Source organism: Plectropomus leopardus, chromosome 16, assembly GCF_026936395.1.
Source record: "Plectropomus leopardus strain MGB_pleo_1.0 chromosome 16, ASM2693639v1, whole genome shotgun sequence".
NCBI lineage: Eukaryota > Metazoa > Chordata > Actinopteri > Perciformes > Serranidae > Plectropomus > Plectropomus leopardus.
The window spans coordinates 16,696,794-16,712,348 of NC_142191.1; the positions used below are offsets into that span (position 1 = coordinate 16,696,794).

The 15,555-nt window shown below is 40.5% G+C and overlaps 1 protein-coding gene across 1 annotated transcript; it reads left to right on the plus strand.

Moving 5' to 3' along the window:
- Window positions 1-4,366: 4,366 nt before the first annotated feature.
- Window positions 4,367-15,391, plus strand: pdia6 (protein disulfide isomerase family A, member 6). Its single transcript, XM_042502999.2, has 13 exons — window positions 4,367-4,525; window positions 4,855-4,996; window positions 6,445-6,502; window positions 8,886-9,012; window positions 10,310-10,413; window positions 10,507-10,631; window positions 11,098-11,212; window positions 12,420-12,560; window positions 12,735-12,819; window positions 13,112-13,184; window positions 13,268-13,426; window positions 13,536-13,632; window positions 14,688-15,391. Exons 1-13 carry the CDS (start codon window positions 4,507-4,509, stop codon window positions 14,757-14,759), a joined length of 1,317 nt encoding a protein of 438 aa, XP_042358933.1. The 5' UTR covers window positions 4,367-4,506; the 3' UTR covers window positions 14,760-15,391.
- The last annotated feature ends 164 nt before the right edge of the window (window positions 15,392-15,555 follow it).

Below are 15,555 nucleotides of genomic sequence, written 5' to 3' on the forward strand. Positions count from 1 at the left end.
GTGTCTCAGAGCCCCGTTTATACCATAAAAGGGGAAAAACGACAAAGATAATGACCTCAAGGACAACGTGTGGGGGGAAAGAGCGTCGGAGCTGCAGTATGAGGAAGATGTGTGTGTGTGTAATCAAACTTTTTCTGGTGTTAATCAGTCTGTTAAAACTTCCGACTATGCTAACGATAGCCTGCATGAAGCTAACGTTCCCAGCTAACCTCAACGTTATCTAGTGTCGTCTTTTTAAAAAGTTTGTAATTGTTTTTAATTGTTTAATTGATAAATTATATGCTGTATGTTTATGGTATAACTGTTATGGATTACCCATTATGTAGACCAAGCCAACATACGATGTATTTATCATTTAAGAGTAACAACAGTCTAAACAAGTGTGAGTATCATCGGAGCTAAACACGATCAGACAGGTGTTGTACAGCACAGATACTGTTTATTTATTTTTTGGCTTTTTAGTTGATGATGTGAAGAAGCTCTGGAACAATCTGAGTGACATATATGAGAAAGAAGAGAGAGGAGGGAGAGGTGAAGAGTGGTCAGGCAGGTGGCAAGCAGAAGAAGAGATGGAAGTCAATGGAGTCAATGGAGTCAATGGCTTTTTTTAGATTAATCAACATATTTCAGGAGGTTAGGCTATAAATCTTTTAACATGAGTGTTTTTAAAAAATGCTGAAAGTGATCTCAGCAATTCTGTTATGTTGATGAGAAAATATAGCGTCCACAAAGAGGGCCTGATTTTTTGTTTCTGTGTCCATTATTGCAGTGTTTACTTTTCCCTACTATTTCACACAAAAAAAATCCAGATGCTCTTGCTTATTTGTAAAACCTAAAAGTGGAACCTCTTGTTCCACCAATGTAATTTAGCCACAAAAAGACTCCAATACACTTCCAGTATCACTTCTCTGCAGGGCACAGTACTGATCATTTGCTTGTGTGCAGCATCCAGAGTGTTGACGGTGAGGAGGAGCAGGAGGAAGATGCGGGGCCAGCAGAGCAGGAGCCTGACCACGCAGAGAGTGAGGGAGAATGTGGAGCTAGAGGCCAGCTGAGGCAAAGAGGAAGGGCAGTGACAGCATGCTGGAGGAGTATTTGAGGAAGGAGGAAGCTAGAGAAGCTTCAGGACAGAAAGAGAGAGCACAGCAGGGGGATGACATCACTGTGGTAAGACGCCGGCCCCCAGAAAGACAATCATGGGTTAAGCCAAAGATGCGGGAGTTGTGCATTGAGGCAGAGTTCAGAGCTGTGTATTCTCAGCAATATCAAAATTTTACTTTACTGTAGTTGTGTTGCCATATTTAAAACGTGCATTTCATCTTTATTGTTCTACTTAAAAGTTCCACTAATGTATTTTTTTAAATTTATTGTCTTAATTTATTAAATACAATCTGATTGCAGCAATATCATGTTTGTATTTGAATGAATAACAAATGGTAAGGCAAGGCACATAGCTATTTAGTCATTTTATTTATTTATATTTACAAATCACATTGACCTGTTCATACATTTTAAAATTAGTAAACGTATATAACATATTAACAGAGAAATGCACGTAATCACACACACACACACACACACACACACTCACACATAATATATACAGAGTTAAGCCATACAGTACAAAGGGCATTTCTTTTTATAGTATCTGAAAATGTAAAACTGGGACAAACATTAGATAAACTGATTAGTGGAAATGCAAATTACTTGAAGCAGCAGAACCTTGGTGCACATGGACATGTTGTCAGGGAACTTCTCCAGCTGAGGAGTTGAAGAACTGGCGGAAAGTTTCACGTACTCTCGGGGCCTCTGCAGATGCCCTGTTCCCCTGCAGGGTCCTGATTGGCGTCAGGATTCTTTCTCCACCATCATCTTCATCTGGCTCTCCGTCGTCTGGGTTGTGATCCCCCTCAGCAGAACACAGGAAGTTGGACAAAATGCAAGCCGCCTTCACAATGCTATCTGCTGCATCAGGACAGACTTGCGGTCGTTGACAGTAGACTCTCCAGTGCTGTGTGAGGATCCCAAAACAGTTCTCCGCTATTCAACGGGTTCTTGAAAGGCAGTAATTGAAGATTCAGATGTCTTCCTGCATGTGGTGTCCTGGATAGAAGATTAGGCTTCATAGGCCTCATCAGCCACAACCACAAATGGCTTCGGCCCCAATTCTGGTTCAGATGGAGGAGGGGATGGTGGCAGGACGTCAAGTTCACCTGTCTGGAGGGTTTGCTAAGATTGGAGTTTGCAAAGATCCCTCCGTCACTGTTGCTGCCAAAGCAACAGCGAGAAATCTGTAATCTGCATCAACCAGAGTGAGCAACACCACTGAGAACGTCCCCTTGTGATTGGGGAACTGTGACGTTGAGTTGGGAGGTGCCTGGATGACAGTGTGTTTCCCATCTAGTGCTCCTGTACAGTGTGGGAAGCTCCACCGGCTGTCTTCATCAACAGATCCTCGTTAGGAGATGGCATCTGTGAATCTTTCAACTCTTCCCAAATGGCATCACAGGTCTCCCTCACTACTTTGGCAACAGTCGAAATTCCTGGCCGAAAAACTTGCTGCAATTGTGGTGTAGCTATCACCAGTGCTTAGAAATTAGCAAAGACGCAACAAAAGAAAGAATTTTTTTCCCATTAAATGGTGCTTCAGTGAGGGTTGGGTATCACAAGTGATTGCGCAATAGTGGAAGCATTACATGAATGTATTGTTGTTTTTCAGGCTACTTACAAATATTCCCCCGCAGAATATAATATTTAACAACTTGTCCTTTGACTTTAAATGATCAGATCTGCAGCAGAACACTGAATTATTGATCGACAGTCATACGGCAGCACATTGCCTCGTTGTTTGTCTCCACCTAGTGACGACACCTTCACAATGCAGTGACTAAAATGCTTTTTATTTTTCTGCTTGCAAACAGTGGTGCAAACCACCGAGGATAGAATTCATTAATATGTGATGTTAAAAAGACAAAGAATGGCACCATGAAGTCCAGTGTCACTGTAAATCTCGAAAGCAAAACAAAAAAAGAAGAAAGCAATTCTGTGTCATCATCAATTGAAGCAACTTAGTTTTTTTAACACCAGTTTAAAAACTTGTGTTCATAATTATGGTAATTAAGTACACTACACTTATAATTTTCTTTTAAATAATGTGGGGAAAAACTTGTTGGAGCAATTACATTTTGATGGGTATCAATTTAAAATATTGCCTCAGTGCTACCAATTGTTCAGTGCTAATTAAAAATACCTTTGATAATAGAGGAGAAGATGATTCTCGTAACTCAGTATTTGCACTTTACATGAGTGTTTCCACTGTAGGCTATACTACTTTATGCTTCTACTACATCATTCGGAAGTAAATATTATATATTTTTACTCTACAGCAAATATTCACATGCTGGTGTTACTTTGCAGGTTAAGAAGAATTAATTATAAAACATTATGCATTGTTAAAGATTAAAACAACCCAAAACTATATAAAGACATTCAGAACTGGTTACAAGATCATTAGTAATGATTTCAAGTTATTGCATCAGTAATAATAACTGTCCACACTGACAAAGGGATACTACTTATGATGTGTCATATAGTTTTTTTTTTTAATAGTACTTCCTGCCATGGATGGATTACTGAATGGGCCAACCAGACCCAGGGGCCAAAAGTCTCAGGGGACACCATGGCTTTCACTCTCAAAATGTCACTGAAATGAACATGTACTGACCAGGAAGAGACACAAAATGACCAAAAAGAGATGCAAAGGAACTACAAAGAAAAAAATGACTACAAAGAGACAAAAATGGCATTCATGGTTTTTTTTTCGTTTGTTTTTTGCTTTTATTTTTTCTGTCGTTATTGTTTTTGGTCTATTTCTTTGTCATACTTTATATTGACATTATATGTCCTGCATGTTGCTTTTTTGTCCTCTGGTTTTCATTTCATCTTAAGGTTCGTCTTGCTGTTGTATTGTAGTCTGTGTGTCCCATTTCTTTTTTAAAGGTACTATATACATAGCTATTATTGTTATTATGTTTTTTGTTTGTTTTTATGCATTTTATGCAGTACTTTTATATGGTGTTAGTGTTCCTATTACTTAACTAAAGGGGTTGAATACATATTCCACCACTGCCGGTGAGAATAAGATAACAAAAGAGTAGCTTTTACTCTACATTTACTACTACTACTTTGATTATTTAATCAGAAAGACATCGCTCTATATGTGGTGCATGTAACTTTACTGTCCACTGTCGACAGTACATGTATACCTCCACATCTGTTGCTGATGCAGCTCCATGTCGCCTCCTCTCTCCTCCACTTGTCTTCAGCGTGCCGGCTGTCTTAAACTACACGGCGCACGCTGATTGGCTGAGGCGCAGCGTCGCCTCCAGCGGACCAATCAGCGCGGGCCACGGTGAGCTTTTTCGATCTACTTTTTCTGGGAGACGCAGCGGCAGCAGTCTGTGTGTGTTGCTAACAGAGGAGCCGTCCGGAGACCAGCTTTAAACCATGAGACCGCTTTTACTCGGTGAGTGACAACAACAGCAGCTTTCCACTGTTAAAAAATGTCGTTTTTGTCGACGTGTTGGTTGTAGGTGTGTGTGAGAGCGTTTTTCGCTGCTGTAGCTAGCTCGAATAGCTAAGTTAAGGTGCACAGAACAGTGCCAGGCCTCTGTTATCGTTGAATCAATGAATTAATGAACCCAAATTTCACTTCCTGTTATATAAATATGTCTAAAAATTGTATTTAAGTAGGCTGACAGTGTCATTTTGGTGCTTACTTTATCTGCTCTGACTTTTTCATTGATGCCATTTGAGCATACATTGCTATGAGAAACCCTTTTGTATTTCCCTCAGGAGTGCTGGGCTGCTCCCTGGTCCTGTCTGTCCAAGCCTTTTACTCAGCCAGTGATGATGTTATTGAGCTCACCCCCTCTAACTTCAACAAGGAGGTGATCCAGAGTGACAGTCTGTGGCTGATTGAGTTTTATGCTCCCTGGTGAGTCCATGTAACTTTTCAGGGCTTTCAGTGAGAGGCAACAAGTGTCCTCAGATCAACCAAATGACCACATTCTCAATACAAGCATCGATTTAATGATGTTTGGGTCATCTGTTTGCTGTTGCTCCTTACAGAAATATTAACGTTTATGATTTGAAAGCAGTGCAGAGGCTTGTATGCAAAGCTGGTAGTTCCTGGTTGGGTTGGATTGCAGTTACAGTTAGTTTATTTGCAGAGCACAATCACATACAAGAGCAACTCAGTGTGATACAGGATACAAGGATAAGGATACAGGATGCAAGGCAAAGGATATAGGATACAAGGATACAGGATACAAATATAAGGATACAGAATAGAAATAATATTAAATATATTTTAGCATAGGTACAGTCAAGGTCAAAGCTCCAGCAACATTTGTAGTATTCAGAAAGCTGTATTGTAAGACCCATGCATTTCGGCTGGTGGCTTTCATTGGGACATCCAAGGCCACAAGCTGAAACGTGCAGGTCACTCAGTGAAGCTGTTCTAAATACTGCAAGTTTTGCGGGACCTCCGATCTCTCATTTCCCTTTTTTGTGCACATTGTTAGTAAGTGAAGTTGTGCCAGAAACCCTCAGCCGGCTTCTTCAGCACAGGTACAAGCAGGCGGCACGCATTAACACACTCAACACGACAAAGTAATCGTAAAAAAAAAAATTTTCTCAAAATGTTTTAATGTCTTTTGAATGCAGTAAGGCCACAGGATATAATCACAATACTTGGGTCATGATACAATACTTTTGCAATTTTAAATGTTTTGCAATATGCTTAGTATTGTAATTAGTTTCATTGCAACATATTATCTTTTTTCACCTGTGAATATTTCCCCAAAGGAAAAACAAATTATGAACATGTATTTGTAATATTAATAATGTAATTAATTATATATTAAACAGGAAATGACTTGAGTTCCTCCATAAAAGTTGGTTGCACAATATTCATTTAATTTTGAGAAAACGGCTCTTATGTGACCCAAATAACCTGCACAGATAACCAGAAGCTTGCCAGATATATATTCAGAGGACAGACCATTATTTCCTAATATACCAGGACTAAGGGGATGTAATGTCCAAGTCTAAGCCTGAAGTCTGTGCACATGAAAGGTGTTAAATATTCAATGGAAGTGTTAATATTGAATAATTTGTTTCTGTGATTGCTTTGAGTGACAAATCCTTGTGATGTATTTTGAGTGTTTGGACCGAATATCTCCTGATAAAGTGAAAATGTTTCTGGACTTGAACACTGTTGTTTGCCTGCCATTTTTTTCATGTGCACAGATTTCTTAACTCATAAAGTCTATAATAAAACAATATGATTTGCAACTAAACATCTTCATCTTTAGCTGCAAAGCATCAGCAGGAGTTTAATCTTCTGTTCACCTCCGTCACTTTTCTGGTTCATCACCACAGGTGTGGCCACTGTCGAAATCTAACTCCTGATTGGAAGAAGGCGGCCACTGCCCTCAAGGTAAACGAAACGTCTCTGTCATCTTGCCATTTACCAGAGGCAAGTTAAACATACTCAGGTTGTCTTTTCTTCACTAACCTTAACACTGGACATCTGGATAACTGCTATCACAAATCTGGTTATCGTCTCGCTTACTCAGCTTTTTCCTACAGCCACGAACGTGCATGAAAGAGGCAGAGTTTTACTTCTGAGAAATTCAATAACTGCATCATCAGAACCACGAATGAAGGATTTCCTATGACATGAGATGAAACGATGATATTAATTACCTGTGGGATTGTTCTGTTTTAGGGAGAGAAAAAAGTCATTTTCAGCAAAATGTAAACAATAGTTTTTTGTCTTTATAATAAGAAAATGCAAAAACACTAGAAATTTCCAGGTAGTTAAAGTGTGCCAACATTTTAATTGTAATTATGTATGAAATAAGTTCAGAGTAACATTTTTGGCTATTTATTTGTATGATGAAGAACCTTAACACTTGAAAATATAAAAAATAAAAAAATACTTAAAGGTAATTGAGTGATTAAATCTATCGAACAACAATGTTGCATTTGTAGTCACAGGAGCCAATTGACATTATTTTTCTTTGTTTTTTATTTCCAGTTATCATTACATGTGTTTCATGCTCAGAAGCTGCACTCTGAGGATGAGTTAAACTTTGCACAATTAAAATGCAGCTAAAATCATCACGATGTGTTTAGTGTCATAAAATATGGCCGCACCAAGCAAATATTATTTTTTTTATCAATTAATTTGTCAGTTATTTTTTTAGATTAATCAAATAGTCAGTCCTTTTAATAATTGATGATTCCAGAGATATTTTTTTATGACTTATAATATAAATATAACATAACAATATAACATTTAATTTACCCCAAAATGAATATCAAAAACATGTCTCATTAATATTTAAATATTTTATTCAGTCATCCTCTTTTAAAGACAACGATAAAAGCAGCATGTTTTCAAATTAGTCTAATTTCTGTCACTGCTGTTTCATCATATTATGAATATTAATAATATTAATTAAAAAAATAGACCCTATTAGTATAAAGCACCTTAAATTCAAAAGAATTGTTGTGACGTACAGATGAATTGAGTTTTTCAGAGCAGCACTTTCCCTGAACTGAAATGATCTCTCCATTTGTTCGAAGCTCTGTTTTAAAACCAGAGTGGAAACAGAAAGCCTGGAACAATAAAATGATTCTACAGGCCTATAAAAATATGTTTTCTTGTTTTACTTGATACTCAGGATTATTTTTTCGTCGACCTGACTGGTTAGGGGTCATTATGTTGACAGCTTGTGATTCTCCTTTGAAGTGAATCTGCTGCTGAGCGGGTTAGCTGTTGCGTGTAAATCGCCGTGGCGATTTATCTCGGTAAAAAGTGAACCAGCTTCGTAGCACTGAAACCTCAGGGCTAAACCTGAGGCTATCACTTTCGGTAGATCCTGCCTCGTAGTGCGGGCCTCAGTCAGGCTGCAGACTTACATTCACTTGTTCTTGTAGGGCAATGAGGAGAAGATCAAATATGAGAATATATTTTAGGGAGAACTGCTGTTGGCAGTTTGACGATAGGATTATGATGATGTGCTTTGCTACACATTTGCATAAGAAACAGTGAGATATTCTATGCAGGATTGTCGGTTGCTGTTTATTACTACTTATTAAACATGCTCGCTAGTTAAAGTGAAAGCTTATCCCAGATTCACTCTTTTTTTGGCATTTCGCCTCACTATAAATGCGTTTTTTTAGCACTGTGCCTCTTGGATGCCTGCTGCGTACAGTCTGGCACATGGTTGTTACTGTGATACACACCCATAAACGTCCTGAGCACAGAAAATATGGAGAAATTAAAGAAAAAACAGGCAGGCATTGATTTTTGGGGAAAATTCTGCATTAATAATTGGGCATATATAATGACCAAGCGGGTAAATTAGAGGCATTCATTGTTCATTTCACTCAGCTAAAACAAACAAATGAGATGAGGCAACACAGAAGCTGTATCACGATTACGAAGCTCACAGCTTTGTTCCACCTACAAGTGTTTGAGAAGTTTGTAACTCAGCAGTGAGAATAACAGCAGACGAAGGCGTGAAACGTGGGCAGAAAAGGAACTGTGGTCAAATATTAGCAAATCTTGTTTGTTTTTTTCTGGAGCAAAGTTAATGTTATTCATTGTTTATTTCCTGAAATGTGCTTTTCCGCACATAGTTATCACCTCCTAATATTATTTCCTAACATCCTGCATACGTCAGTAACTGTTGCACTCGTTCATCGACGTGCAGACTTCCAGAGTTGTGAAACAGCACATTAATGCGACGTGAGGAGTGAATTAACAGGCTTGCTGTATTTTGCTGAGACTTTTTTCTGTAATCCTTCAGGGTATTGTCAAGGTTGGTGCCGTAGATGCAGACCAGCACAAGTCACTGGGTGGCCAGTATGGCATCAAAGGTTTCCCCACCATCAAGATCTTTGGAGCCAATAAAAACAAGCCAGAGGAGTACCAAGGTACAGAAAAACCACCGCTTCAAACGAAATGCCTCTGTATAAATAAAATATGCAGCTTTCTGAATTTAAAATCATCCTCTCGTGACCCTATCCAGCTTCAGACAGTTCAAACCTGCAGCCACTTGCAGTGTCCTGTGTCTGAAAACCTGCCAGTTTACACCAATGCGACTAGATGAGACATTGTCTCCAATGCAACGACTCAGTATTTCTGTTTTTAATTTCCGACTTCTCAAGTAACAAATAAGCCCTTTGTTTATGCGCCTCAGCGACAGCCACGGCTAGAGGCAATATTTTTCCACGTTGTCCGTCTGTACATCCATCTCAAGAACTCCTTCAGGAGAATATCTTCATATTTTACACAAACATCCACTCAGCCACACTGATGATCTAAATTAAGATCAAGGTCGCTCTGACCTCGTCTGTCTCATTCCTGTGAAAATGATATAAAATGGTCATCTTAACACTTTTTTTGGACATAACTCAAGATAATTTGACAACATTTCACACAGATGTCTAACAGGATAAAATGCTAAAATCATAATGTTCTGCAAAAAACACTTTTCTACTCATCACTCAGCATCATAAGTCAGGAACAGACGGGGAGACATTTGGTTCAGATACTGAATTGTTGACATTAATCTTGGATGCCCTCTTTGAAACCGATTGTATAGATCTTCTTTGTTGACAGCAAAAAGTTGTGTGTGTGTGTGTGTGTGTGTGTGTGTGTGTGAGAGAGAGAGTGTGAAGGATCTGTTTTTTCAAACACATGAATGTAAGCTGTAACTGCGACGTGATTGGCTCACAGAGGCGTACAGCTGCGAGGCGGTAATTCTAGTTTCGAGTATGTTAGTGTGACATTTGCATATTCAGCCAGCAGCAGCAGCAGCGAATCACCGTCTGCCATGACACGCCGTGAAGACAGAGACCGACATACGCGTCAGCAGCTGCAGCGCTGACAGCTGTTGTCAGAGAACGCCACGGTGACGGCTTGTAACTGTATCGACAAACTGCTCGGCTGTTAAAACACGTGACGGACGCCTTACGTTCCACAACCAGCTGCTGGAGACATTTCAGAGTTACAGGAACAAATCTTTGGTCTGGACTGAATTTATGAGTCCATAAAAACGGTGTCAGAGAGGCACTTAAACGTCATCCTTTCTCAGTTAATCACTAATGTGATTTTAAAGCCTTTTTGGCAACTTCTTGACTGTTGAAGTTATTTTGAGGCAGGCTTTGAAGCTCTTTCATAAGTCTTTGGCTGCAGTGACTGACACCTGCATCCTCTTCACCTTTTCAGGAGGACGCAGTAGCCAGGCCATCGTGGACGGAGCCATGGGCGCTTTACGCGCTCTGGTGAAAGAGAGGATGAGCGGCAGGTCAGGCGGCTCTGGCTCCAAGCAGGTACATCCAGTCATGCTGTCTTTGTTTTATTTGAAATTAGAGAGATGAAACACTTCAGTGAACACTTAGTAACACTCAGCCATCTTCCAACAGAGTGCCGGTGGCAGTAAGCAGGACGTGGTCGAGCTCACCGATGACAACTTTGACAAGCTGGTGCTGGAGGGCGATGAGGTGTGGATGGTGGAGTTCTTCGCCCCCTGGTGTGGACACTGCAAGAAGTGAGTTTGGTTCATCCCCAGCAACTAGGACGAGAGAGACGAGATAACCGTCTGTAGTACGAGGAACACGAATACAACAGAGTGCTGTTGAATTTTTGTTTTGTGCAGCTAAAAGCGCTAAAAACAACAGTGTTTCTTCCTGGATAAAATGTCCCAGTAAATCTGGATAATCCACAGACCAGACTTAAAAAACTAATTCTCTCATTCAGTGCTCTGTAATCCCTGTGAAAACTATTCGGCGAGACCTGAGCTGTTTTTTCCTAAACCGTGTGAAGTTGGTTTGCAACATGTCCCACATTTTTATTTTTCATCAGTGTTAGGGAGTTCAGGAGTTGGTATTTGTTTGGGGAATAATGCTCACAACTAATTTTGAATTTTACATTTTACCTTGGAGTTATTTCTTGAAGTGTGATTTAAAAAAAAAAAAAAAAAAAAATCAACCTTCACTCTCTTCTGTTGCCAACAGCCTGGAGCCGGAGTGGGCAGCTGCAGCCTCAACCGTCAAGGAGCAGACCAAGGGCAAAGTTCGCCTCGGAGCTGTGGATGCTACTGTGCACCAGACTGTGTCCAGCCGCTACGGGGTGAGCAGGAATCGAAGAGTTAATGCGGTGCACGACTCTGATACAAACTCCTGTACTAGTAGACACAAAACACACGCGGACCTCCACTTCCTACTGCACAAGAGGATGCTGGGAGTTTGGCCACAGCTACTGTGCTTCTAACAGACGGGAAAGTCAAATTCAGACTTTTAAGTACTTTTTTTGGCTCTTATTTTCAGGGATGAAATTGTTTCCTCGCACAACCATCGGTAGCAAAAGAAATGTGAGTTTGTTCATGCTGCTAGGGACTAAAATTGACTAATTATTAATTAAATGGCTGTTATTAGTCAGACATGTGATTGACAAAACTCAACCTGGTGCTAAAGGCTGACACTGCACTGCTGTGAGTGTTTTGCAGGTTAGTGAAACTTCCTGGCAATGACTCTACTGGAGTTTACAAACCTGATGGCGCTCTGAGCTCATACCGCTCATACCGCTCATACCGCTCATACCGCTCATACCGTTCATACCGTTCATACCGCTCATACCGTTCATACCGCTCATACGGCATTAGAAAAAGAAATCGCAAACACCGCCGTTCTTGGCTCTCTAATTGAATACTTTAATCTAATTCATTTCATAAAGTAATTTGTCCTTCTGTTCTCCTCTCAGTAATATTCAATTACCTTTTTAAGGACAGACTTTTAAAAAAAAGCGTGATTTTCAAGGTATCCCAGTAGTTGAATATCTGTTCAAGGACTTCAAGCACCTGTTTTAAGCCTTGTTTCCGTTTAAGTAAACGTAAACAGCAGAATTAGTTGGTGACAGCTGTTGCTTTGACCTTGGAAACATGCCTGCTTGTGTGATGTGAAATGTAAAGTCTCAGTCATGAATTGAGCGTTTTTTAAGTCGTCTGACATGCTCTTCTTTCTCGGATTGGGCTTTTAATTTTTTAATGTCTCTACAGTCTTAGTAGAAATCTGACTGCAAACTTGCAAATCTTGATTCCTCTTTTTGTCTCTTTCAATCTATTTCTTGTTTCACGTCACAAAGCTGTTGATACCGTTTCAGTTTAAGCAGCATTGCAAATAATTCAGCGTTTGTGTCCTGCGGCTGACTCACTCAGATGTGTCATATCATAGCGTGATTAAAAGATGTATTTCCTACAGATGATCCCCAACTGAATACCAATATGCAACGGACTTTAAGACACGTGTTCATAGAACTGAAAAGTGTTTTGTGTGTGTAGATCCGCGGATTTCCCACTATCAAGATTTTCCGTAAAGGCGAGGAGCCCGAAGACTACCAAGGAGGCCGCTCCCGTAATGACATCGTCGAGAGGGCTTTGGATCTGTTCTCTGATAACGCCGCTCCTCCTGAAATGCTGGAGGTCAGCACACTTCTATATTTGCATCTCATGTTCATGCATGGATGGATGGGGCGTGGGGGGGACAGGGTCTGTCTGAACCCGTTGACAACAGTCGTCCTCTGTTTTCTGATACTAACCGAGAGAAGAAAAGTCGGTGCTGTCGCGTTACATGTCGTGTAAATGTTTGTCTTTCAGATCCTCAGTGAAGACGTCCTGAAGAAGACCTGTGAGGACAGTCAGTTGTGTATAATCGGTGTCCTGCCACACATCCTGGACACAGGTGAGACCACAGACACCGGTGTCCCTCTCCGTCCATTAGTTCAGAAACTTAAGCTGAAAGCACAAAAATAAAACAAATCCGGTGATATCTTTCAACATAATTCGATTTCACTGGATATTTACCGATGTCTTAAGAACCTTTAAACTATTTGAATTGATTAACTTTAGCTGATTAAATGCAGCATTACTGTTCAATCAGTGCAGCGTCTGGACATCTCTCCAAAGACGGATGCCTCATTTAACCATTTGAGATCTTGATTAACTCGCCCTCCTTTCTCTTTGTTCCTCGACAGGAGCATCAGGTAGAAATGGCTACCTGGAGGTGATGATGAAGATGGCTGAGAAATACAAGAAGAAGATGTGGGGGTAAGGATGAGAGACCAGTCATGGAGTAAAATGAAACTGTGGTATTAGGACTGTGACTGACGGTCCACTCTGCGTCTCATCAGCTGGCTGTGGACTGAGGCTGGAGCTCAGATGGAGCTGGAGGCCGCTCTGGGTATCGGTGGATTTGGCTACCCCGCCATGGCCGCCATCAACACACGCAAGATGAAGTTCGCTCTGCTGAGGGGCTCCTTCAGCGAGACTGGCATTCATGAGTTCCTCAGGTAGGTTTTTTTTTTTTTTTTTTTTTTCTCACCATCACAAGAATTAAAGTAAAAATACGGATCAGAGGAAGCTGAATGACGGAGCTCATGTGGTTAAAATTCTCTTTAGGGAGCTTTCTGTGGGCCGCGGATCAACCGCCACACTGGGGGGTGGAGCCATGCCAAAGATTCACGCGGTTGAAGCCTGGGACGGTAAAGATGGGCAGGTGAGTGGGAGCATCGCGGTCATCTCATGGTTTTACGGCTGCATCTATAGACGATAACAGGTTCGAGGGCTTCAGCCAGACAGTGGGAGGCTGGGCAGACGTCGTGCATTTGACACACGGCTCTGCTGTTCTGTCCGAAAACTTAAACAGAAGTCTTTTTAATTGAAATAAAAATGAAATCAGAAGAAGGCCTTAATTGGTTTTAAAAAGACTTAAATGAATCCTTCAAAAGTCTTAAAAATGCTCAGATATGGGAAGAAGGATTTTATTGATGTTTGTTTTGCGTTGCGTTGTAAAATCTTGAAATTATTGCTAAATCTTTTTTTTTTTGTTAAATAATTTAGTTAATTACTTTTCTTAAATTCCTTATGATGGGGATACAAGCACTGGACTCTCATATGCAGATTTAGAAACACAAAATCGCACAGAAAACCGTCCAGAAATAGCAGATATATATCCCACTTCTGCTGGTAAAGACTTTTCTGATAATACATGTTTATTGTCTTCATGTGTTCCACTCTAGAGGTTTGTTTTTTCAGCATTTGCCACAGATAATCTAACGTTTTCACCGGACCAAAACAAAAGTCATGTTTTATGTTACAAGAAATATTTGGAAAAAACAAAATTGTCCAATTTATTTGGTTTTTAGGAAATTGGTCTTAGACTTAATTCCAAGTGGCATTCAGAAAGTTTGAAATAAGTGTTGCAATTATATTCAGATTAACAGCCCGATCAGAATAAAGATGCCAAATGTAACCACCTCAATCTGAACAGGATTTTTGGTTGTCCGGCTGTTATGTAATTCTGCTGAATTACATAAAAAATCCAGATGTTTCTCTTCTCTCATGGTGGAAACTCCAGCTGTGGTTATTCGTCTCAGTTTAAGAGAGCGGTTTTTAAATCTTTCAGGCAAACAGTCATTTTTTAAAATCTCTACTGAGGATCCAAAAATACGGCAGCTGTTACCTACGAACGAGTCTGAGTTAACATTTTCATGCTAATAATTCATCTTTGCTAACAGTTTGTCTTTGTTTTGTGCTCCCTGTCAACCGCAGCTTCCTGTGGAGGAAGAGTACGACCTCAGCGATGTGGACCTGGACGATGACTTTGATAAAGATGAGCTATGAGCCCAAACGAGGAAGGATCTAATCCAGACTGGCTTGGTTGGATCTGGTCTGGTCTGGTCTGGTCCTGTGCAACCCGCCTCCCCTCTCCTGTGGACGAATGGGAGGCCCGGTCGCTCAGTTACTGAAATAATCCAGAAAAGACATATGAGAGACACCTGCAGTTTCTCACATCATCTTTGTCTGTCACACGGGGACAGGGGGGGGGGGGGGGCGTGTGTGTCCCTGTAGTGAACTCTGCCTCACGTACCTGCCGAACGTCGGAAGCTGCGTATTTATGTGGCCGCTGCCAGCCGAGGAGGGGAGGGAGGGGCTTCTGAATGTGGCATTTTGGTTGTTCATTCAGGTCTTTTTCAAACATCATTCCCCTCTCCCCTCTTCAGCCACTTTCGAGCACCTATTTTAAAATGTGGACTTGTCATAGTAACACTTCAGTCTCCAACCTCATGTGACTCTATACATTAGTTTTTCTCTTTTTAAACCAGTGAGTGAGGATCTTGGTGGGTTTGCATCATGTTTGTCCAGGAAAAGGGGATACTGTGGGACTTCTTGTGTAGATTTTTCTTACACGACTTTATTTCAATTGTGTGAAAACAAAATTTTTTTGTTACAAAAATAAAAAGGAATAAAAACAATCACGGCCTCCATATTCACGTAAACTGTTACATTGTCAGAAAACTCATATCACTGAGCGCATGCAATACCAAAGGCATATAGAAGTTGTTCAGAAAAACAACTTGTCAAGGGGTAGTTCAAATGTTTTTAAGTGGGGATGTATGCGGTACTCTTACATCCCCCA